The sequence below is a fragment of the Thermobia domestica genome, chromosome 15 (genome assembly GCF_964235325.1).
Source record: "Thermobia domestica chromosome 15, izTheDome1.hap1.1, whole genome shotgun sequence".
NCBI classification, from domain to species: domain Eukaryota; kingdom Metazoa; phylum Arthropoda; class Insecta; order Zygentoma; family Lepismatidae; genus Thermobia; species Thermobia domestica.
The window spans coordinates 27,252,356-27,276,789 of NC_137468.1; the positions used below are offsets into that span (position 1 = coordinate 27,252,356).

Consider the following 24,434-nt stretch of genomic DNA (forward strand, 5'->3'; position numbering starts at 1 on the left):
GATGTTTTAACCTGATCAATATGTTTTGAGTTTTAACCAAAAAAAGTATTTAAACCTCTTAGAATCATTTCTGTTCGGAATCAATTTGAGCGATAATACTGTAGGCTTTTATACATCCTTTCATAGTTAAGTATATATTTTAACCTCACCAATACCTTTTTGAGATTTAACCAAAAAAAAATCTGTTAACTTCAAAAGGAAACTTTAAACTAAAAAAAACAATTTTACATTTTAACCTCAAAAATTTCTAACTTCATCACATATTTTAAAATGTGGGAGAAGAATGGCCACCGTTGAATTCACCGTTACCTATGAAGATGGTAACGGATTCACTGTATTAATGAGCTCAGTAGGGATAATTGCCGTGTAACGTGGGTTCCTGTCACCACGGCATGGCGCATCCTCAGGTTGCGGATCGAGGAGAAGGCCTCTAGATATAGAGGTTAGCTGCGAATATACTGAATAAGCAGTCGCGGACAGACGACTAGGAGTGGTCCTCCAGCTTGGGGGTTTGGGTAGGGCTAACAACCTCATCCTGTAAAAAAAAGCACTTGTTCAGAAATATTCACAAAAGCCTCGGACAAGGACTGATAACTTGGCACGACCTCAGCAAAAGAAAATGGACATGAGATTTGGAACATGGAATATTAGGAGTCTTTATAGGGCAGGCGCGTTAAAATCCGTAACGAGGGAGTTAGAGAAATACAGGATGGACGTAGTAGGAGTTCAGGAAGTTAGGTGGGAAGGAAATGGATCTGAGAATTCCGGAAATTTTACGTTCTTTTACGGGGAAGGAAATAAAAATCAGTTAGGAACAGGGTTTTTCGTTCATAAAAGTATATTACCAGCAATTAAACGGGTTGAATTTGTTACTGACAGACTTTCTTTTATTACTCTTAAGGGACGGTGGTGTGATATTATTGTTTTAAATGTACATGCCCCAACGGAAGGTAAGGATGACGATATAAAAGACAGTTTTTACGAAGAAGTGGAACGGATATTTGACCAACTCCCGCGATACCATATGAAAATTCTATTAGGGGGTTTCAATGCGAAGATAGGACGAGAGGATATTTTCAAACCGATTATAGGAAACGAAAGTCTGCATAAGGAAAGTAATGACAACGGTGTTAGACTCGTGAACTTTGCAACATCCAAAAACCTAATCGTGAAGAGTACAAAATTTCCACATCGCGACGTTCATAAATACATTTGGACATCACCAGACGGGAAAACACATAATCAAATTGACCACGTTTTAGTAGATAGAAGAAGGCAATCTAGCATAATTGATGTCCGGTCGTTTAGAGGGGCTGATTGTGATACTGACCACTACCTGATAGCAGCGATAATACGAGAGAGGTTATCGTTGAATAAAGGTAATATTCATTGTCCGAAAACGGAGAGATTCAATTTAAAGAAATTAGAAGAGAGCCAGGTAAGAGAGGAATACCAGATTGAACTTTCGAATAGATTCTCGGTTTTAGAAGACTTGGAGTGCACTAGTGTTGAGGATACCTGGATTGAAATTAGAGATAGCATTAAAATTTCAGCAATAGAAAAATTGGGACACGCGGAAATACGTAGGAACAAACCATGGTTCGACCAGGAATGCATAAAACTAGCAGAGAAGAGAAAACAGGCAAAATTACGCTGGCTACAAAATCCGAATGAAATGACTACACAAAATTTCGCAGTTATCAGGCGGGAAACTTCCAAAACTTTTAGAACAAAGAAACGCGATTTTCTGAAAGCTAAAATTAAGGAACTTGAAGATAATAGTAAAAATAAAAACATCCGGGACATGTATAAGGGAATCAACGAATTTAAGAAAGGCTATCAACCTCGTGCTTATATATTAAAGAAATCAGACGGTACAGTTCTCACTGGCACGGATAGCATCTTAAATAGATGGAAAGATTTCTTTAACGATTTGCTTAACACGCAACCAAAAACTAGTGTTCGTGGAGAAAAGGAGATACACACCACAGAACCGTATATTCCAGAACCCAACCGAATAGAAGTAGAAACCGCTATAAAGAAATTAAAGAAACACAAATCTCCGGGTGTAGATGAAATTCCGGCTGAGTTAATTTTAGCTGGAGGCGAAAAATTGTGGAACAAGATACACAAACTCATTCTCCTTATCTGGAACAAGGAAGAATTGCCACAAGAGTGGAAAGAATCAATCATTGCTCCAATCCACAAGAAAGGCGACAAAACTGACTGTAATAATTATCGAGGCATTTCTCTTCTATGAACATCCTATAAGATCCTTTCAAATATTCTGCTAGCAAGACTGACCCCATACGCAGATGAAATTATTGGAGATTATCAGTGCGGATTTAGACGAAATCGATCAACTATGGACCAAATATTTACCATTCGCCAAATACTCGAAAAAAAGTGAGATACAATACCCCGGTACATCAACTATTTATTGATTTTAGAAAGGCGTACGACTCGGTTAGGAGAGAAACATTATACAACGTTCTTGCAGAACTTGGAATACCGAGAAAGCTAATTAGATTAATTAAGGTATGTTTAAATGAATCCCAAAGTAAAGTCCGGGTAGGAAAATTTTTGTCCACGAGCTTTCACGTCGAAAATGGCCTGAAACAAGGAGATGCGTTGTCGCCATTATTATTTAACTTCGTTTTGGAATACGCTATAAGGAAAATCAAAGATAGCAACCAGGGCTTACAGTTGAACGGTATTCACCAGGTTATGGCATATGCTGATGATGTAAATTTAATAGGAGATGATAGGAGAACAATAGAAAGAAATGCAGAGATCTTATTAAACGCTTGCAGGGACATGGGTTTAGAAGTAAATGCAGAGAAAACTAAATACATGGAAGTCCGTCGGGACCGGAATACAGCAAATTATGGATATGTTAAAATACTAAATAATACTTTTGATAAAGTGGATACTTTCAAATATCTAGGATCAATATTAACAGAGGAAAATCATATTCACGGAGAAATTAAATGTCGACTAAAAGCAGGGAATTCGTGTTACTATTCGGTTCAAAATCTCTTGTCGTCGCGAATTCTGTCAAGGAATTTGAAACTTAAAATATACAAAACGATAATCATGCCTGTAGTTCTGTATGGCTGCGAAACATGGTCACTTACTCTGAGGGAAGAACATAGACTGAAAGTATTTGAGAACAAGATCCTGTGACGAATATTCGGACCCAAGAGGAACGGGAATGGGGAATGGCGGAAACTTCATAACGAGGAACTACATAATTTATATGGTTTACCCAACATTGTTAGGGTCGTCAAGTCTAGGAGGCTTAGATGGGCGGGTCATGTAGCTAGAATGGAGGAAAGTAGAGACGCTTTCAAAGTCTTGACTGGAAGACCAATCGGAAAACGACCATTAGGAAGACCTAGGCGCAGATGGGAGGACAATATTAAGATGGATCTCGCAGAGATTGGAATACAAAGTAGAAACTGGATGCAGTTAGCTAAGGATAGAAGTCAGTGGAGAGCTTTTGTGAACGCGGCATTGAACCTCAGGGTTCCATAGGCCATAGAGTTAGTTAGTTAGTTAGTTAGTTAGGGACAATTGCAGTGAGAAAAGCTGCATATCCTGTTATTATAGACAACTAGCATTTCTTTGATTATGTGCAGATTGCATAGAAGACAGGGGAACATGCTAATTTGAAATGGGATATGAATGTCAGACCACCATTATTCGTGACGTTGATAACAGGTTGACTCTATTAACGAACTCAAATGTGATAATCGCTCTAGTTTTCCTTCTACATTAACATTTCACCAATTACTTAATAATTTTGCACTTTGAGTACTCATCCACCTTCTTTAGGCTAAAGGGCGCAATTGAGGATCGACGTAAAGTTAAAACCTTCACTTCATTTTCAATTCATCTGAGGTCTTGAGCTGCAGATAGCGACATAGTCTATCACATGTTCCAATCCACTGAACATATGGGAACTTTTAACTGTGTTTGTGTTGTTGCCATTTTGATGTAATGAAGAACGAACAAGGCTATAAAGAGGTCAGAGAAATGTTCAAATTAAGACGACAAAAAGGGAATTAACAAATGACTCGTTTTAGTTTCTCCCTGTATCTTACAATTAGATCGCTTGGATGCCAATTTAGCCTAACTCGAAAACTAAATTGTTCAGGAGTGAAATTAGAAAACAAAAGTGAAATCTTTCAATTTACCGACCTACGATTGTGTCTTTTAAGCTAATACTGTATTTCTAACTAGAAAAGATTCCATTGAAAATAGTTTTGTTGAAAAAGTCTTTGATTACATAGATCATTATTCTTTGCCAATTTCAATGAGAAAGAACATATCTATTTGGAAATATGAAAAGTAAGCATACGAGTGGTACAACTAAAACCGAGTAAAGTTTACGAAGATTATCGTTCTAAGCGGAAAATCCCACTTGCGTTCATCCAATTATGTCCTACTAGGAGAATATTTCCGAAAATTTCCCGTTTGACACTAAAATGTCACGTAACTAGTAATAAGCCGTTTATGGCAAACCGTGTCATCTATGAAGAAAATAATGTATGAATATCAACTATCCCACAGATCGGCATCTTTTAAATCACTCTTGACCCTAGCCAAGCCATAGGAGCTAAACACGTGGTTGTGATTGATTGAATTTATCTGTTTCTCGCCACTTAGCGTACAGATAGCAGAAATCAAACGCCATCTGCTGTCGCTCCTCGGGGCCGAGCATTTTAGTACAACGGGATAGTAATGATAATCGTTTTTGGCCTGGGTTTAAATCCGGCCCTAGGTAAGCTTTTAAAATCTTTTCTCATAACACTTTTATCATTAAAATAAGATCAGAATAATATTCATTTTGCCCTTGAACGTCATGAAACATAGCTGAGCAAGCGGCAGCGAGCCAAGGAGGTTAGAAGCCCTGCAGGCCTCGTTTTTTTGTTCCACCTTTACCCCTATGATGATATCACGTGACATTACGTCACACTCGGATGGTCCAACTTCGAACCTCACCCGCTTCCTTCTGACCAAAATGCATATTTTTTTTTTAGGGTAGCGCTTGAAAAAATAATATGCTTTTCAAGGCAAAAGAGATCAGTTTTCAATTGATAATTTCTCACTTAATAGATTTAGCTGCAATGGGCAAGAGATGCTCCTTTCTCTCCGTGCTGCAAGGGACAAGTGATTATTAACCCTGTCTCTGTGGTGCAATGGGCATGAAGCTTCCTAGACCCAGTTGCTGCGGACATACTCAACTTGAACCTCTGTGCTGTAACGGGCATGAAGCTTCCTAGACCCAGTTGCTACGGACAGACACATACTCAACTTGAACCTCTGTGCTGTAACGGGCATGAAGCTTCCTAGACCCAGTTGCTACGGACAGACACATACTCAACTTGAACCTCTGTGCTGTAACGGGCATGAAGCTTCCTAGACCCAGTTGCTACGGACAGACACATACTCAACTTGAACCTCTGTGCTGTAACGGGCATGAAGCTTCCTAGACCCAGTTGCTACGGACAGACACATACTCAACTTGAACCTCTGTGCTGTAACGGGCATGAAGCTTCCTAGACCCAGTTGCTACGGACAGAAACACACTCAACTTGAACCTGTGTGCAGTAACGGGCATGAAGCTTCCTAGGTCCAGCTGCTACGGATAGAGACATACTCAACTTGAACCTCTGTGCTGTAACGGGCAGAAGGTTTCTTTGTATTTAATCCTTTTGGAACTCTTAAAGACTTATAGAGATTACATATTTCTAATCTAAATGTACTTATAAAGTTTATAATAAAACGTGAGACAAAACACCCGAAGGGGATATGGATAGCCATCATTAAAGTCGATGTTACCCTTGATAATGTTAACGAATTTACTACATTAAAGAGTTCAGCCGAGTTCTATTACAATAAAATAATTTCCATTCAAGACTTATCCTGCGAAGTAACGAACAAATGGACTCGTATTATAACCTGATGATTTCCACTTGCATGTCTTAATAATACTGCTGTAATTTATTTTGTACTGATTATCTTACGTATCGTAGTTCATATTTAAGTTTTGTAAGGTATTGTTTATATGTCTGTTTTCTGAATCTTTAATTAACATTTTTTTTCTGTTTTCTTTGCAGATAAAGACTATTGGTACAGCGAAGCTCGTGATACGTTGAATCGAATTCTTCATACGCCGCCAGAGCACGGGATAGCGAGGAACGTAATACTGTTTATTGGAGACGGGATGGGTTTGTCTACCGTTACGGCAGCTCGTATTCTGCGCGGCCAACAGTTAGGGCAGTCTGGTGAGGACTACCAATTAGCTTTCGAAAAGTTCCCTTACGTTGCCCTTGCCAAGGTAGGTAAAATACCTTTTTTAATGTGTTGTAGTAGTTAAGAGTTGGACTAAATGTGTTATAAAATTAGTTACATATTTCGAAAATAGAAGTGTGGCAGATATGCTTTGCAAATAAGAAACATGTAACTGCCAGCAGAATTTGTGACTTACTTATTGAATTGTAATTGTTGTAAGATATTAGTAGACCCTATGAGTGTCCCAAAATTCACGTAAGATTTGAATTTTGTGCCATTTGTACAGTAAGCTGTTCCCCTCCAAGGGCGCCGATTTCTCTGTAAATTTGGGGGGGGGGGATCATTCAGATGCAGAAGGCATATATGAGGATTTTAAGTCAAATTGCATTCAAATTATGCCAAATATTGCATATTCACAAATACAATGAGGGGGCCCACATGAGCTTTGGGGGGCCCGGGCCCCCTGGCCTCCCAGGTTCGGCGCCCTTGTTCCCCTCTCAAAAAAGACCGTGACAGCTGACAGTTTTGGTTTATTAAAAATGGAGCTCTACATGAAACGACAACGCATTTTCATAGTTGAGTAATATTTTAAAAATAACGGTTTGGCAGCTACAGTGTTCAATGTTTGCACAAAATACGGTCGGAATAGTGATTTAACTTGATCAACTGTGAAGAAATTGGTTTTAAAATTTAGAGAGACTGGATCCATTTATGATATTAAATATTCCAGCCATTCTTCAACAAGTCATTCAACACAAAACATCACAGCAGTTCGTGAGAGTATTGCTGAGAGTCCAGAAACATCCATTCGGCACCGTTGTCAAGAATGGGCCACTTTGTGAACCTCTCTACAGCATATTCTCACGGAAAATATGCGTCTTTATTCTTACAAAGTTCAATTAACTCAAGAACTGAACCTACGATCATCCAAGCCTTGAAGGAAGAAATTGAGTGCTGTATCAACGAAATTCAGCCAAGTTTATGCTAAACGGTCATGGAAAATTTCCATAAAAGAGTGCGTAAGCTATTCCATACATAGCCCTATCCTGTATACTTTATCAATCAATATGCTACTCCATATATAACCATATATTGTGTACTTTGTGAATCAATAAAAGCATTACAATTTTTAATAATAAACCTATGTTTTCTATCAAAATTACTTCTTGCGTGAATTTTGGGACTAGTTATGTGTTGACGTAATTCAATATGATAGTAGTTCTAAAAGACCCCGATTATTTTGTAAGTTTCTTGTAATCCTTTATCTATGAAACCAGAAGCCCAATAAATAGAGTTTGTCAAGAAATGTTCTAGGCAGGGGCGTATCCAGGACGGATTCCTGATTGGAGGTGAAAGATTTTTAAAAAAATTATCTCATTTGGCTTTTGCAGCAGCTGGGAGCACAAACAACCCTTCACCCTCTGGATGCTCTACGGTTCTGGTATATTTTGTACGAACTGCACATTGCATAAGATATATATTTCATTTTAACGTTCAACGTTTATGCCTTTTAGGCTAAGAGATACGGATAATTAAGACAAGTCAATGATAATGAAAAAAATACTGGAATGAGATTGTGGGAGAAAACGGGAAAACCCCGAGAAACCCCCCCACGGAAACGATGTTGTCCACCACAAACTTACTTGGTTGGAGATCAAACCAGGGGTCCCACCCACCAGAGGTAAGTGCTCTACAACTGAGTATAAAAATATAAATACTTACCCGTTAACAGTAACAGGCAGTGGCGTATTTAGAGGGGCTTCCGGGCTTAAGCCCCCTGCCCCGAAGTCTTACTCACTATAGTAAAGTATATGAAATATCTGGCAGAATTTTCACATTTTCAGGCAAAGCCCCCCCCCCGAAAGTTAGCAAAGCCTCCCCCTAAACAAAATCGTAAATACGCCACTGGTAACAGGTCACAATCTAAGAAGAGTAAACCTTGGTTAGTTATAGTAAAATTACATTATAATGTATGCCATTTTCTTTAGCATGTACGTCAGAAGACTTCCTCGTGGCTAAACGATTTTAGCATACATGTATTTGTCGTGGGAAGTCCTGTTCGGTTCCTGGCGGGAGCTCATGTGGTTCGGATTCCATGTCAAGCTGTAGGGCCACGCCTCATACAACCTTACTGCTGAAAGGAATGTCAAAAATTAAATCAAATCTTTAGGACTTAGAAACTTACTTCTTTTATGTAAGAAGATAACTGGCAAATATAGCCCTCTCTATGACAATACAATGAAACTTACAAAATTCTCGCTTTCTCTTGCTTTCGTCTCAGTTCTTTCGATATTCTATACAGAAAGCTGCCTATCACGACATTTCTCCAGGTTAATCAGATTCAAGACTTCATTAACTTCATTTTCAGGTTTCTGATCTCACTGATGACCACCTTCCTTGACCTCTCTTCGAATCTTCTCTCTATTTTTACTTGATTTTCTTCTCGCATGCTTGGAGTAGTTGATGTTAGTTTTCTGTATGACGGGGTAGCAAAATAGTCCAAACTTTTGGACTCGTTACATTCTAGAGCCTAGTACCCATCTCGCATACATAAATGCTTCGGACGTCCAATGAATGTCATTCGTAGGATATCCAGCAGACATTCCACTTTTTCTAGTAGACGTTCAAGGGCGCCGATCCTGGGGGGTCGAGGGGGCCCAGATCCCCCCCAATGCTCATGTGGACCCCCTATTGTATTTATAAATATACAATATTTGGCATAATTTGAATGCAATTTGTCTTAAAATCCTCATATATGTACCTTCTGCATCTGAATGGGCCGCCCAAATTTATAGAGAAATCGGCGCCCTTGTAGACGTTCTGTGGTGATCTAAGTGTCAGTTTATATCACGAAAACGTAACTTTCTACGGGATTACTGCGATATATTTTCGGATTCTTTCCATGAGAATCAGAGGGCGACATTTGGTTATTTAAATATTATCCCGTGATAGGCATATCCTATTGAATTTCAAAGGAAATACCGTGGATATTTACTTTATCCTTGAAGTGTTTACTGCGATCCTGAGTGTCCGCAAGACGGTTGCAGCTGTAGAATGTTCCATGGATTGCCGTGCTTTGTGGTAAGTGCACTATTGTGAAACAAACTCTGGTAAAACATCACCCAAAAAAAAAAAATCCATATATGGGATACGGACAGACGCCGTTAGTCACCATTACTGGTTATGAACTCGGCCGAGACAATAAATCCAGTTAATGTAACAAGATTACAATTTCTAAAACAAACAAAAAAAAAATGTGAATCTGTAGTTTTGAGAAATAACTACTAGTGGTTCTATTTGTGGCATATTTCTCTAGGATTTCAATAGGATGTGTCTGTCACGGGGCAATATTTGTATGTCCAAAATTTATTCTGTGGGTATCCAGCACAGAGAACAGAACTTTCCCGTATACTTATGGGATATCTCATCGGTTTCACACTTTCTCGGGACATTTAGGTTCGTAGAAGAAAATTTGAGGATAATAGAAATACCTATGTGATTTCTCTTGGCTTTCACGGAAATGTATTTGTCACACGAGTCTCACCATAATACATTGGTGTTCAAAAAGTTCTCGTGTGATTATCCCTCAAAGAACTCAGAAATTCCCACAGGGAATCTTGCATATGCAATGCAATCTGGATTTCAACAGGATATGCACCTGGCGGCATCCGAGACCAATGTACTTCAAATGTTCAAAGAATGTCTCTGTGCTATTCTCTTCTGTAAATACTTTTGCTCTGAGTAGATGTTTCTTTCAATTTCAGGTAATTATTCTCATTTTATACCAGTGGTGTCAGGGGTAACCCAGTGGATGATTTCTTTTCCTTAAAGCTGCTTCGACTTGTTGTTGAACTATAGATTCTTCCTTTTGAATAATTCATAAACTTCTTCAATGGTGCGCTGTTTTTCTTGGTTTTATTTTTAGGTTCAATCTTGATTAGTATTTTATTCTAGTTTCAGGAGCGCACTCACGAGGGTCCACCGGGTCCGCCACCCCCAAAACTTCCTAACTCAACATTCACTTGTACTCTTTCTCAATAAAATTATGTTAGTTTAACAGGAAAATCAGTGGCGGATCTAGGCCAGGGCCGGGGGGCAGTTTTTTCAGTGATAAAATAATTTAAGTTATTATTTATATATTTTTTGAAAATTTATATATACCTATGATAGTCTTGGTACTGGCTGCCTCCCCAGTTTTTACCTTCTAGATCCGCCACTGAGGGAGATGTTTAACAGCATAAAAATATTCATAAACTTCATTTGTAATCTTTCTCTTATAAAAAGAATCTAGTTCTATCATTTTTTCTGAAAATATAAGAGGAAGTATTTTACAATTTCTTATTATTTTTCTAATGCAAAATATACAGGTTTAATTTATAGACGTAGTATTGCGCCCTCCCAAAGTTTGGACTCACAACAAAAATTTCCGGGTGTGCTCCTGTCTAGTTTTGTGCCCTATTTCTAGTTGTACATGTCGGAGATTAGTATTGCGTGAAGATTTTTTTTTGTTAATTTTGATCTAGTTATGTCTTGATCCCAAATTATTGGTTGGGTTGAGATTTAGCATCCCCTTTAACACCCAGGCTATATGAGATTTTAACCTTCAGAATGAGTTGATTTCCTAACCACAAACGTTCCCATCGGGAACCAAACCTGGGGTCTTCCGCTTCAAATTTTCGTAGGGTATGATTTCTATATTGTTTGCACTCTAAAGAAATTAATATTGATTCCCTGCAAGATTTCTACTTGGCTTACAGAGATCATCCTGAAATTAACAATCTTGAATTTTTCAAACTACTATCGGTTCTAATTCAGTATATTTTTTTTAAGTTAAGGAGGAAGAGAGATAATTTCTCTTATAGAATTCTAGTCTGTTTCTAAGAGGGTTACGCCCTCTCGTTAGCATGTGATTCTTATATACAAAATAGGCGCAGGAAAAGGTAGGGGATGGGCTAAGGGATATTCTTTATTATTAGCTGAATTGGAACATCTATTAAGAGCTTTGTGAACTCATCATCATTTAATTTTTTATGTCATCATTTTACATTTGTTTTTATTTATGCTAATAAACGGTATATAGGACTAGAATAATTGAAACAGTGCATAATGATATAGTGCAAAAAACATACATATGATATAGTGCAAGAGAATCAAAGATATGGAATAGGTGCAACACGTGGCCAGCGAAATTGTAAAGTGATGAAGATGAGAAATGAGATGAAGTGCTAGAACGTCCCAAACATAAATGTGTTAATCAGATAGATGCAGGGTTATATCTTCTGTCCCGGGGCGACTCGGGACTGATGAACACAGGGGGAAGCCCTTGTTAATGGTGAGGATCTTTGTGCAATAATGGAGAAAAATTAGGAATGTGATCGGCAATGAAATAAATGACGTAGATTTCTCGTTCGTCCCGTGTCAGGTGTGTGTTGTTGATATATAGAGATATAAATATATTTAAAGGTGAAAGTCTGTACCGAAAGGTGGAGTCGGTGAGAGCGTCGGAGTGAAAGATGTTTAAAAAGAGCGGATGATCTGTGTGTATGCGAGAGTTGACATATGTAGTACGGAGTTCTGCAAGATGTTCCGTAATTTTCGGAAAGGAGATGTATTCATAGGTGAGCCATGTGGGGTATGGTAGTTTAAGGCGATAGGCTAAACGAAAATTGTGTCTCTCCAGTATGCAGAGCTTTTCGTAATAAGAAACAGAAGCATTGCACCAGGCAGTATGCCCATAAGTGAGGACGCGGCGGAGGAACGCCTTATAGGTGTGAAGCAAGACATCCGCGTTCAGGTCCCAAGTTGTTCCAGTGAGTCGGCGTAAGAGATCCAATCTATTTTTAGTCTTATCTGTTACCCTCTTCAAGTGGGCGTTACAGGTGAGCTTGGAATCAAAGACCACGCCTAAGTAGGTGACAGTCGATGTAGGATGTATAAGATATCCATCTATAATGACTCGGAAAAGAGTTGGGTTCCTGTGAATTCTGGAACGTCTTTTAGGTAGCAAGAACACTATTGCTTGTGTTTTTCTTCGTTAATAGTTAGATGCCATTTCTTGCACCAGGTGATGGAATTATTGAGTGTGGTTTGAAGAGAAGTATTAAATTGATGTAGGGTTTTGCGAAGAGCGAGAAAAGCCGTATCGTCTACATATTGAAAAGTAAATACATTGTGTGGAATTGGAGGTATGTCGAAAGCATAAAGTATATAAAGTGAGGGGTTAAGAGCCGATCCCTGAGGAACTCCAGTAAACGGAAATGTAGGCCAAGAGAGCACATTACCAACAGTGACGTGAGCAATACTATGTGCAAGAAAAGAATGAATGATCCTCAAATAGCACATGGGAAAGTTGAGTGACTGAAGTTTTTGAATTAGTCCATAATGCCAAACCTTATCAAAAGCCTTTTCTAAATCCATGAGTATAAAACATGATGGGAATGCTTTGTTATACTGGTTTATGATTATAGTGCTAAGGCGAAGCAATCGGTCATTAATTCAGAAACGTGGTCTGAAGTCTTCTTGATGAAAAGGTAGTATATTATGTGCTTCCAGATATGAACGAAGCCTGCACACGAGAATTTTTCTAGTAGCTTATTGAACACTGAAGTAAGTTGGATTGGTCTATAAGAGCTGACAGAATGTATGGGCTTATTTGGTTTGTGAAACATGCAGACTTTCGATACTTTCCATTCCAGTGGATAGAAACCATTTTTTAGGATGAAATTGAAGATTGCTACAAGGAGGACCAGTAGTGATTGTGGAGCTTCTTGGACATGACGGTAAGAGATATTATCAATTCCTGGTGCTGTATTCTTTTTCCGCTTTAGTGCGGTTTGAAGTTCAGCAGTAGTGATAGGTGCTGTAAGAGGATGCTCCGGATCTATGATATGCTCTCTGGAAAGCTGCAGAGCAGAGATGCCAGATATATTTATCCGTTCTAAACGTTTGGAAGCGACAGAGGGAGTAAATACAGTCTGTAACTGAGTAGCAAAGGCGTTTGCTTTATCTTGGTCCGAAAAGAGAGGTGTGCCATGGTCAATGAGAGGATAAGTAGTTTTGGTGTTCTTCCCAGCAAGTTCATTGAAACGCTTCCAATATCGAGAAGGATGTGCATCCTCAGATAGGTTAGTACATGTTTTAATCCAGTTCCTACGTTTATATGCATCCAGATAGTTCTTGACTGTGCGTTACCATTGACGTGGTGCTGAAGAGATTCACGGTTTCCTGTTCGATAATAATCGCGAAGATGTTGTGTCGTGCCTTCTGTGCAAATGCAAGGTAGATTGGAGGCAATTTTGGTTTATAAGGATGAACTTGTTCTATTGGAATGTGATGTTGAGAGCTTCGTTGTATTGCAGTAGTTGTAGTATTGAGACAAGAAGCGAGGTCGGTGTCATTGGTAGGTGGTATTACACTATGAAGAGTATCTTCAATTTCTTGTCGGAATTCAGGCCAATGAGCCTTACCATATCTCAAGACGGAGCGAGGCGCAATAACAGGACGAGTTGAAAGTCCATGTGTTAACGTTAGTTTCACTAGAAGATGGTCACTACCAATAGAATCGAGCACCTCTAGCTGGCACTTATTTATGAGATTCAGAGATGTAATAACATCTGGTGTAGTTTGGTTTATAGGCCTGGTGTGCTTAGGAAGAACATGAATATAAAGATGAAGATGATCAGTTATATATTGTTGAAATTTATCTTTTTCTCGAGCACTCCGACTATGGATATTAATATCTGCTGAAAAGGCATTCGCTATAACGGTAAAGGTTGGCGTGGTCTATCGTATAGATAGTGCTGAAACTTATGGTTATTGATGGGAAGTATATAGTAGGTACCCCCGGATACTATCGAAAGTTTGTGCAATACATTGTCACTAAGCCCTAAATTATTAAACAACATTAACATTCTTCCCTGCGAGAATTTTGATTTCAGTACAAACATAGTCCAAAAATTAACATTTTCAAGACAATCAAAAGTAAAATTTTTATATCTCATAATCTCTTTTGATAAGTGTATGTACATATTTGTGAATGAATCTCAAATGTCTCGAATACCTAACACAATTAGGGCTTGTAACGACAATGTCATCTGTTATTTTACAGAAACCTATCTGTATTGACAAAAGCACCCATCCCAGCAGCTGAAATAGCTAAGTGAATTGTGAATTGTGTGCGGGAGACAAGCGAAGGCAAATAATTTGCACAGCACGGCGGCTGATTCTGTCAGGTCTTCCCAGTCAGCAGCAATTCAAGCAGAAAACAAATAATTGGAGTTTGATTTCCCTCTAGGTACCATCAAAAGAGAGTTTTTTTTTTTTTTTTAGCATTACGATTTCAATTAGAACTTTTCTCTTTTTACTTCCGACTAATGACTGGTGGACACTATCGTAACCAATTAGAATGTTTCTAGTCTCGAAGATAGAATTCTCAATGAGGAGAGACGGTACGTTCAACGAAAGTTATTGCCGTCAGCAGCGAGGGCAATGGAGGCAGTGGCCTCCCTGGATTTTCGATGTTCAGTTTTTAGAAAAACCTGTCAAAAATTGTCCCCACATGGTCAAGTGCACCCATGTTGTGGTTTTCAGGGGGGGCAAGTATTAGCGACGTTTCAAATACGTTTCAAATTTTGCTGTAACTAATGTAAAAATTCTATTGGGTTTTCAATATTCTCAGGTAAAATTTCCTCTTAGGGAGGGGAAAGCGCCCCACCTTTCTCTCCTGATGGGCGCCCTCCCACATGGTATAGTACTTAATATAACCTATTTACGAGGTGTGTTCAAAACGTACCAACTCTTATTTTTCCGGCGTAAAGCAATGAACCGCGGGAGACTTTTTTTAGTGTAGATGTAGAGCGGATACTCATGCGCAGTCGTGATTTCTTTCCTGCTTGCAGAAATCGTCAATCGAGGATAGTCGGCTAACTAGTGAAGATGAACATTGAACGGTCGTCGAATTTCACTTTTTGAATAGCGTTGTTCGAGTGTTTAAGTTATTTTGTCAAAAACGAAATTCCGATGTCGCTCACTTACTTATTCGCCGTCATCAGCGATCTGCCGGCGACTGACTGCTTCTGCAGGTCCAGAAAAAAAAAAGATCACCTATATCCGTAGATCGAATCATACCTCCATAACTACGTTTGATTACGCCATAATAATAATAATAATAATAATAATAATAATAATAATAATAATAATAATAATAATAATAATAATAATAATAATATTTGGTCTAGGAATTAATTCGTGCGGGTGGACAAGAGATGGCGCAACGAACGGAGCGTCCCACAGTTCCGTGTATCCACACATGTGTTGCAAACCCCTGTCATCGCGTATCGTTCGTAGTATAGGGCAGTGGATTAAAGCGTCAACAACACCAGTTTGTAGTTAAGTGAACATGGTGCAATTTGTGCCTGATAAAGTGTTTTTGCAGGGTGTCCTGCTGCATTACTTTAACATGCAGAAAAGTGCGACTGAAAGTCATCGTATTTTGGTGGAAGTGTATGGTGACCATGCTCTAGCTGAGCGAACGTGTCAGAAGTGGTTTGCACGGTTTAGAAGTGGTGATTTTGGCTTGGCAGACCAAGAGCGAGCTGGACAGCCAATAAAATTTCAAGACGAAGAATTGACAGCATTGCTCGAGCAGGATTCGTGTCAAACGCAGAAACAACTTGCAGCAGCATTAGGCGTTGATCAAACAACAGTCTCCAAACGCTTGAAAGCCATGGGAATGATTCAAAAGATGTCACATTGGGTTCCACATGAATTGAAAGACAGAGACGTTGAAAGACGAAAAACCATTTGCGAATTGCTGCTTCAACGACAGAGCAGAAAGGGGTTTCTGCATCGAATTATTACGGGTGATGAGAAGTGGATCCATTACGAGAACCCTAAACGAAAAAAGGCCTGGGTGAAACCAGGTGAACCAGGTCCATCACAACCAAAACGAGATATTCACTGTGCAAAGGTTATGCTGTGCATATGGTGGGATATGAAAGGTGTGGTGTACTATGAGCTGCTGCAACCGGGTGAAACTATGAATGGAGAACGTTATCGACGACAATTAATGCGTTTGAAGCAAGCTCTGGCCAGAACACGACCAGAATGGGAGAACAGACACGATAAACTTATTGTTCAACATGATAACGCTCGCCCACATGTCGCAAAACCGGTCAAAACCTATTTAGAAAATGTCGGATGGGAAGTTTTACCCCACCCGCCGTATTCACCAGACGTTGCTCCTTCGGACTACTACTTGTTCGATTGCATGAACAACGATTTGATTGGACAGCGGTTTACTTCTTCAGAAGATATCGAAACATGGGTCTCTGACTGGATCGCTTCCAAGGATGAGGACTTCTTTCGCCACGGAATCCGTACATTGCCTGACAGATGGGCGAAAGTGGTGGCTAGCGATGGACAATATTTTTCTTAAGGTATTTATGTATTTTGTGTTTGTACTACAGCTTCAATGTGTGCGTACCAACCGCACGAATTAATTCCTAGACCAAATAATAATAATAATAATAATAATAATGACGTCGGATACTGACCAAACCTCATACATATTAGCCGGTATACAAATATTTTTAATCCTGGAATTACAGGGAAAATTTTATACCTTTCATTACCAATGGATCATTGGTGATTGTTTTTTTCTAACGAATAATGTGTACTTATTTTAGAAAGGAGCAATTAAACAGTAAATTGCTACATTTTTTATTACCTAGAACATCAATGAAATACACTTCCGTTTCCTGAGTTTTCTCTTTTTTAAGAAAAATAAAGCATCTTTTTATTTATGAAGTAACAAATATCCAAATTTAGATATCAGAAATGTATTTCTATGTAACAAAAATAAAATTATGTAAAAATTTCCCAAACAACTTTAACAAACTTGCAGTAATTCTTTCATCTTAGGGAACAGAAGAAAGTCACATGGATCATGTCTGGTGAATAGGGTGGGTGCTCTGGAACCTCCCACCCCTATCATGCAAACAGGTCTCTCACAGCAACAGTGTTGTGACAACGGGAGTTGACATGCAAAGCAATGGGTGAAACCCTTATAAATTTGGAGCCTTTCTTGCGCAGTGCAGGACGAAGATGTTCCAGAAATCTGCGGTAGTACACTGCCTTTCGGTCTGGTAATATGAAACCACGTACATAGTATGCCACTATCAGCATCACCTTCACCCCTCCCCTCGCCAGGTTACACTTTCTTTCATGCTGACGGAGCTTCTTGGATCAGGGAGATGGGTGGCGGCATCTATTGTATTGGCATTTAAATTCTGGGTCATAAGAGCACACCCATGTTTCGTCAAGTGCGATAATTCTGTCCCGGAACACGCAATCTTCCCGTCTCTAATGTACCAAATGATCACTGGCGAGGGCGTATCTGTGCCATTTTTGAACGCCTGTAAGATGGTGCGGTAAACACCGGGATAAAATTTTTCGGTAACGAAGGGCATTATGCAGCACATTCAATACAGTAGTGTTGGATGTTCCTACCTCGTTCCCCAATTTCCTGCCAGTCCACCACCTGTGCACATACAGCAAAGATTGAGTCAATTCAATGAGTTTCCGACCCCATGTCGACCTCCAGCTGGTTCCTGTTGCACACTACCACGTCCTGTACGAAACGTACAACCCAAAGTATTGCAGTACCATAGCACAATGCGTGCTAATCCAGAGTGACACTCCCTGGCGATTATTTCCACGGTCTACTTCGATCTTTTACACATGCACAATGTCCTAACTTGAAAAGCAACTGCTTTGAAGAAGTGAGATTTAACAACCTACTTTCAACACTCCCCTACTATCAATGCAACACATATACTAGCGCCGCCACCCGCTTGTCTAGCTTTACCCACCTTCTACATGCGTTCCAACTGCAGCTGGAATAAAACTCTCTGCTTGAGCATAAAACAATATTGCCATTTATGTATTTCCAGCCCTTGTATTTATTTCTAACTTTCACCATGATAGCTAGAACATTAAAATGCTAATACTGCCATCTACAATGCACAATTTCAACCGAAGCTGAAGTTTGATAAATATGTTTGCACTCAATAAAGATCAGGGTCCAATGGACCCGCATGGTACTTAATGCTGTAAATTAGTAAACCTACCCTCATGACTTACAAAAATAAAATAGCACCTAAGTAATTTAAAACAAGACTGCAAACAAGAAAAAGTCAGAGAATATCAATACCTGGAAACGTTGTGTATCATTATTATTACTCACAAAAGAATCAATATGGGTCCAATGGACCCACCTGGTAGTCGTAGAATTAATAAACTGCTCGTCTGACGTAAGACATTGGATGCATGTAGCTATCATTGTTAGAGGCAATTTTATCTGTTAAGAAGGCAGACTACTAAAAATGATACAAAAGCTAACTATTTTTCTTTGGCCCGTTTCTCGTAAGTGAAACGAGATAATGAAATGTAACTTACCGCAATAATAATAATGTTATTCTACACCCGAAAATACGAATCGGAAGAATTTTCAGTGTTACCATCCATAGAAATTACAGTGTGATCAGGATATGAATTACCCAAAAATCTACGTTAAGGCAGCTGCTAAAAAAATGAACTCAACGGTAATTTTTGACTTACCATTTTGTCTTGGTTCCTTGCTAACTACTTTTTAAATGATATTTGTATTTCTTTTGTAATAAACAATAGAAAAAAAATATTCAAAAAATAAAAAATAAATGCAAATATTTAAAAAGTAGCTAAAAAGGAACCAACACAACATGATTGGTTATGTATTACCGTTGACTCCATTTTTCTAGTCGCGGCCTTAAATTAGATTTTTGAGTAAGTCAAATTCTGGTCACACTGTAATTTCTATGGATGGAAACTGAAAATTATTTTGATTCGTATTTTCGGGTGTAGAATAACATTATCAATTATTTATTTCGTAAGTTACATTTCATTATCTCTTTTCATTTACAAACAAAAAAACGGGCAAAAGAAAAATGGTTAGCTTTTGTATCATTTTTATAGTCTGCCCCCTTTAAAAACAAAGTTAACCACAAGGGTCAACGATCGCTCATATAGCTAAGATTTTATATTTGACATGAAATATTATATTACATACGTACATTCCGCTATGTGTGCAAATAATTATTGCTACTATGAAAGCTAATTTACGTTTAAAATTAAACATGTCTTTTCATTCAAAGTAAACACAAAACTGGCAATATATATATATATATATATATATATATATATATATATATATATATATATATATATATTATGGTTTAAACGAAGAGGTACTTGCTTCATATCCAGTTCATTTGTCAACGATAGATGATGAATCGAATAATAATTTACATGGCAATGCAATGGGGAAAATAGATGTAGCAAACCAAAGTTCACCCAAGCGAAAAGGCAATATAATTACAAAATTATTGCAGAATATGCCTATATATAAGCCGTGTCACTCATCGCATTGACACACACAGATATTACATTAATCTACTGATGACAAAACAACAATAAAATCATACATATCTCAAAAGCATACAACATATCTTGAGAATCAAATATTCAATCACGCATATTTATAGAAATTCGAGCAGCCTAAATGCAATGAGCTGAAGTTTTTGGCGAGTTTTCTATTATGCCAACCAGTGGCGTATTTAGGATTTTGCTTCGGGGGGAGGGACTATGCACAACAAGTGAATAAGCACTTATATTTTTCTTTTTGGGGCTGACAAATTTTAATGATGTTGTGCATATAACAAATTTATTTCGGGGGGGTGAGTCCCGATAGCCCATCCGCTAAATACGTCACTGATGTCAACTAAAGTAAAATATGAATCTTAGAATTGAAAATTTTTCTATTCACGTAAATTCGTTAGTTCCGTTATCAAACTGGGTTAGGCGATTTCAAAAGTATTTAAACAGCAATTTGCTAGCCTTCTTCATATTTAAAATCAAACTGGCAATTTAACTTATGTTGACAAATAGAGCAAGACAAGTGATGAGCTATATGATACTTGGTAAGGAAAGAACTAAATAGCTATTATCTGGAGTCTGTTTACACCTCCCAAAGGATGGAAATAAATCTAGTAGTGGCTAGTTTGCCCAACGTTATCTCTAAAATTGTAAAAATGTATTATAAGTAATGGAAAGAAGTTCGAATCAGTTTGCCAGTAATGTAGGTCTTGATGACAGGAAATACAGAATTGGGTACGTGCAAAATTCCTACCCGTTTCTGATAGGTCGCTGGCAGTGGCGGATCTAGCCCTTTGCCGGGTGAACCTAGACCCCCCTCCACCTCAGTTGTTTGACTGACAAAAATAATTTAAGCTATTATTTATATATTTTTGAAAGTTTATAATAAACTCATAATATACCTATCATAATCTGGGTTCTGGCTGCTGCTCCCCCCCAATCTTTATCTACTAAATCCGCCCTTGGTCGCTGATGAAAGGTGTTGTGACCGAATATATAAAGTTCCAAGAGGTGGAATTGGTAATTATGTTATCCGAAGAACATTACAGCAGCACCAGGTAGCGAGAGTGTATTAGTGGCTCGTAACTGGAGAGAGTGTTTGCCGATCAAATGGAGACCAATTAGGGACACATCTCTGTTTGCCGTTTGATTTCGATAAGGACACTAGTGTAGCCATGGCCTGCCACAATAAACAAACATAATGGAATTGACGAAAATACTTGTCGTCGTTGGTTTCGAAAATTCACCCGACTTATTCTTCTGATTTGGCCACTACAGATTTACATCTTTCTCGAGCCTTGCAAATCTCCTTCACACACTGGAGCCTGTGAAAATGGCTTTACGTGCGTTTTTCAACTCCAAACCTGCAGAATTTTATCGGCATGGAATTCATTTTCTACCTGAAAGATGGTAGGAGGTCATTGATCACGCTATTGATTATACACAGTCCTAGATGTGTTACATTTTGTGCTCTTCGCACTGCCGTATGCACCTCGAACACGGTTAGACCTTTTGCACTACCCAAGGCCGTGCCGTGGAGAAGGGGTTGCGAACGGGGCGACGGCGCCGGAATAAGGGGGCGAAAAATTCGGTAGAAAAAAGGGAAAAGATAGGAAATTTGCTTGGAATATATGTATACTCTCGCCCCGGGCGCTGATTTTCCACGGCATGGCCTTGGCACTACCCAATATTTCTGCTACAGATGTTGAAACTATATCTAAATTCCTTTGATGCGTTATGGTTCACCATATGAAGAGCAACAAAGACACAAATTTCAATATTTATTTTTAAAATGCTGTTGATTGGCGTTATTTGGTTATGATGTGTAGTTCTAAATCTCAGTTGAGGATAAAGAGTTGTGTCTTCATAAAAGTTTCTGCAGTAATTGTTAATCTTAGTTAATCTTCATATTTTTGGTGTTTGTGGTGATTACATATGGCTAGATGGAGAGAAAATCGCAGACGTTAAAACGGTCCCCTATTTAGGAAGTCTAATATCCTCGGACGGAAGAAGTGACAAAGACGTAAGTTCCAGAATAACGCAGGCTAAACAAGCATTCAGTAGGAAAAGAGGACTACTAACATCAAGAAATGTGTCGCAGGAAATTCATAAACGATTTATTAAGACACTGGTATGGGGCGTGGCGCTGTACGGATCAGAGACATGGACATTGAGAAAAGCTGAAATATCTAAGCCGGAGAAAGCATTTGAAATATGTTGTTGGCGCAGAATGTTGCGCATATCATGGACCGAAAGGAAAAGGAATGAAAACGTACTAAAGGAAGCTAATGAAAGACGAAAGATCAGAAGATAATAGGAAAAAGAAGAAACAGCATGCTTGGCCATCTTATTCTACACTCCGATTGGATCACTGTGCTGATAGGGGGAAAGGCAGAAGGAAAACCAGGAAGAGGAAGACCAAGGATAGAACATCTAGATGCAGTTACGAAAAAGAGGCCTTATCAAAGTATAAAACAGCTCTCTCAAGCAAGAGAAAAGTTTTAAAATTTCCATATTGCCTACCAACCTATAGATGAGGTAAACAAGAAGACTTCGGGTAAACTTTACAATACACACTCCAGCTACGCATCGATAAGTAGGACTGCTTTGAAAGAGTATAGTAGACTAGGGTAGGGTAGAGTAGAGTAAGATAGGGATAAGTAGGGTAAGGGTAGGAACGGGTTAGGTTGAGGTCAGGGAAGTTTTGACCCATTTTCATAAAACTAAATAGAGTCTAATTTCTAGTTTCTGAGTGAGTATACTAGCTGAAGCGGTAGCTGGTATTGTAACGTTAACCCATTACTTTAAACATTATTAAGTAATAGAAATCTGACTTCAAAGATTGAAGAGAGCTACTTAATTTAGATTCCGTTATGTAAACAAACACAGAACTATATTTAAATATAAACACAACAGAGTAAATTTAAATTCCAATCCATGATGACAGGTTCCAAAACAAGCCACATAGGTTTGGGGGGCCAAGTCATTAAAAATTCTCTTACACATATCTAAATTGTGTTTTTTGTATTGAGGTCTGGAGGGGCCACGAAAAGTTAAGGGGCCCAAGACCCCCTCTGGTTGCGGGCCTGCATGATGAGGTGTATTTGAGAAAAAGGTCGGGTTTTGCTTTATGTGAAAACAGTCCTTGCAGAAAGTTGACTTACTATATGGTATACTGAAATGATGATACAGATTACAAACTGTTTTCAGGCACAAGTCAAATTCACGGGCCGTTTCCAAATACAAGATGGCTGCATCACACTTGTTATAGACGATTTTCAATAAGTGCAAATAATTGAAAGCCATGATGATTTATTCCCTAACTTCAGATATGCAAATTTACCAAGGACGGCGATCCTGGGGGGGCGCCTTCCCCCCCAAAGCTCATTATTGAATTTAACAATATACAATATTAGGCATAATTTGAATGCAAATTGTCTTAAAATCCTCATATACGCCTTCTGCATCTGAATGGGCCCCCCTCAAAATTTACAGAGAAATCGGCGCCCTTGAAATTTACTTCAACTGAATATCTCCACTTTAGCTGGCAATCTTGTAGATGGAGCTTCAGTCTCATCAGATTTCAAAATACTGGATGGATCCAACTTTCGGGACAAATTAAACTTGGGTCAAGTAATCTTCACGGTATCAACCAGCTGTTCGGAATTAGGAAATACCAATTTGTTCTACTACTTTCTTCTTAGAGGACATGTTCAGATGTAAATCATCCATCCATGTTAAGCGTCAAGTAAGGCAGTTGAGCCCAGATAAATTCAAAATATACTTCGTCGCACATTTTAGAAATTCGATTCCTATTGTGAATTACATTTCTAAATGTATTATTTTTGCAACGCAATCGTGAAACAACGTTAGTTTCATTTCCGAACCTAATTAATTTATAGCAGCTATTTGAACATATAAAATGCTGAAAAATTAGACATTTAGGTCCTGTTCTATATGGAACATCCGAGTGTAAACATGTTCAATTTCTGTCTAAAAAAAAAAACAACAACAAAAAAAAAACTCAAAGTCTCCTTTAGTCGTTCAGCGTAACATCTGGAAAAGGAGTTAAATCTTACAGTTTAACGTCCCAGAGTTCTGCACTTTAGTCTGCGAGAGATGGTTGATGGCAAATGAATGATGACGAAAGCGTTGGTGGAATGAGAATGTGGGAGAAACGGAAATACCTCAGGAATGTGCATAAACATGATGTTGTCTATCACAAATTTACTAAGCCGAGGATTGAACCAGAGGATTTAAAACTAAAAATTTATTTAATTTTTATTTTTTAAACAAAGGTTACTCATTTCTCTCCTTTACAGGCCTTTACAGGCAACCACACAAAGAAAATGATAATTTAATACCTTGGCTTCAAAAAAAATATATATATATATCTTAATTGATTAAGCGCCGACAAGACTGAACTCGCGGAATTCACACACACACAAAAAAAGCTTGTGTACTGAAAGGGACTATCACATCTTCCTCTACAGAAATCATACTCCCCCACAACAGAAGGCCAAGTATATTGGAGCCACCCCGGACCGACGTCCAACATTTGCGAACCCCTGGAAAGAACAGCCAAGAAAGCTACTCAATGATTCAAAGCCCTTTTGCCCATTGCTCCTCAGCTCTCAACTGACCTTAGAAACAAAATGACATGT

The 24,434-nt window shown here is 38.5% G+C and overlaps 1 protein-coding gene across 1 annotated transcript in view; it reads left to right on the plus strand.

Moving 5' to 3' along the window:
- Positions 1–24,434, plus strand: part of LOC145672143 (alkaline phosphatase, tissue-nonspecific isozyme-like) — a 689,601-nt gene that overhangs the window by 440,990 nt on the left and 224,177 nt on the right. The window contains exon 2 of the mRNA XM_081741467.1: positions 6,126–6,346. Coding sequence (XP_081597593.1) covers positions 6,126–6,346 — 221 coding nt within the window. The remainder of the gene's footprint in view (positions 1–6,125; positions 6,347–24,434) is intronic.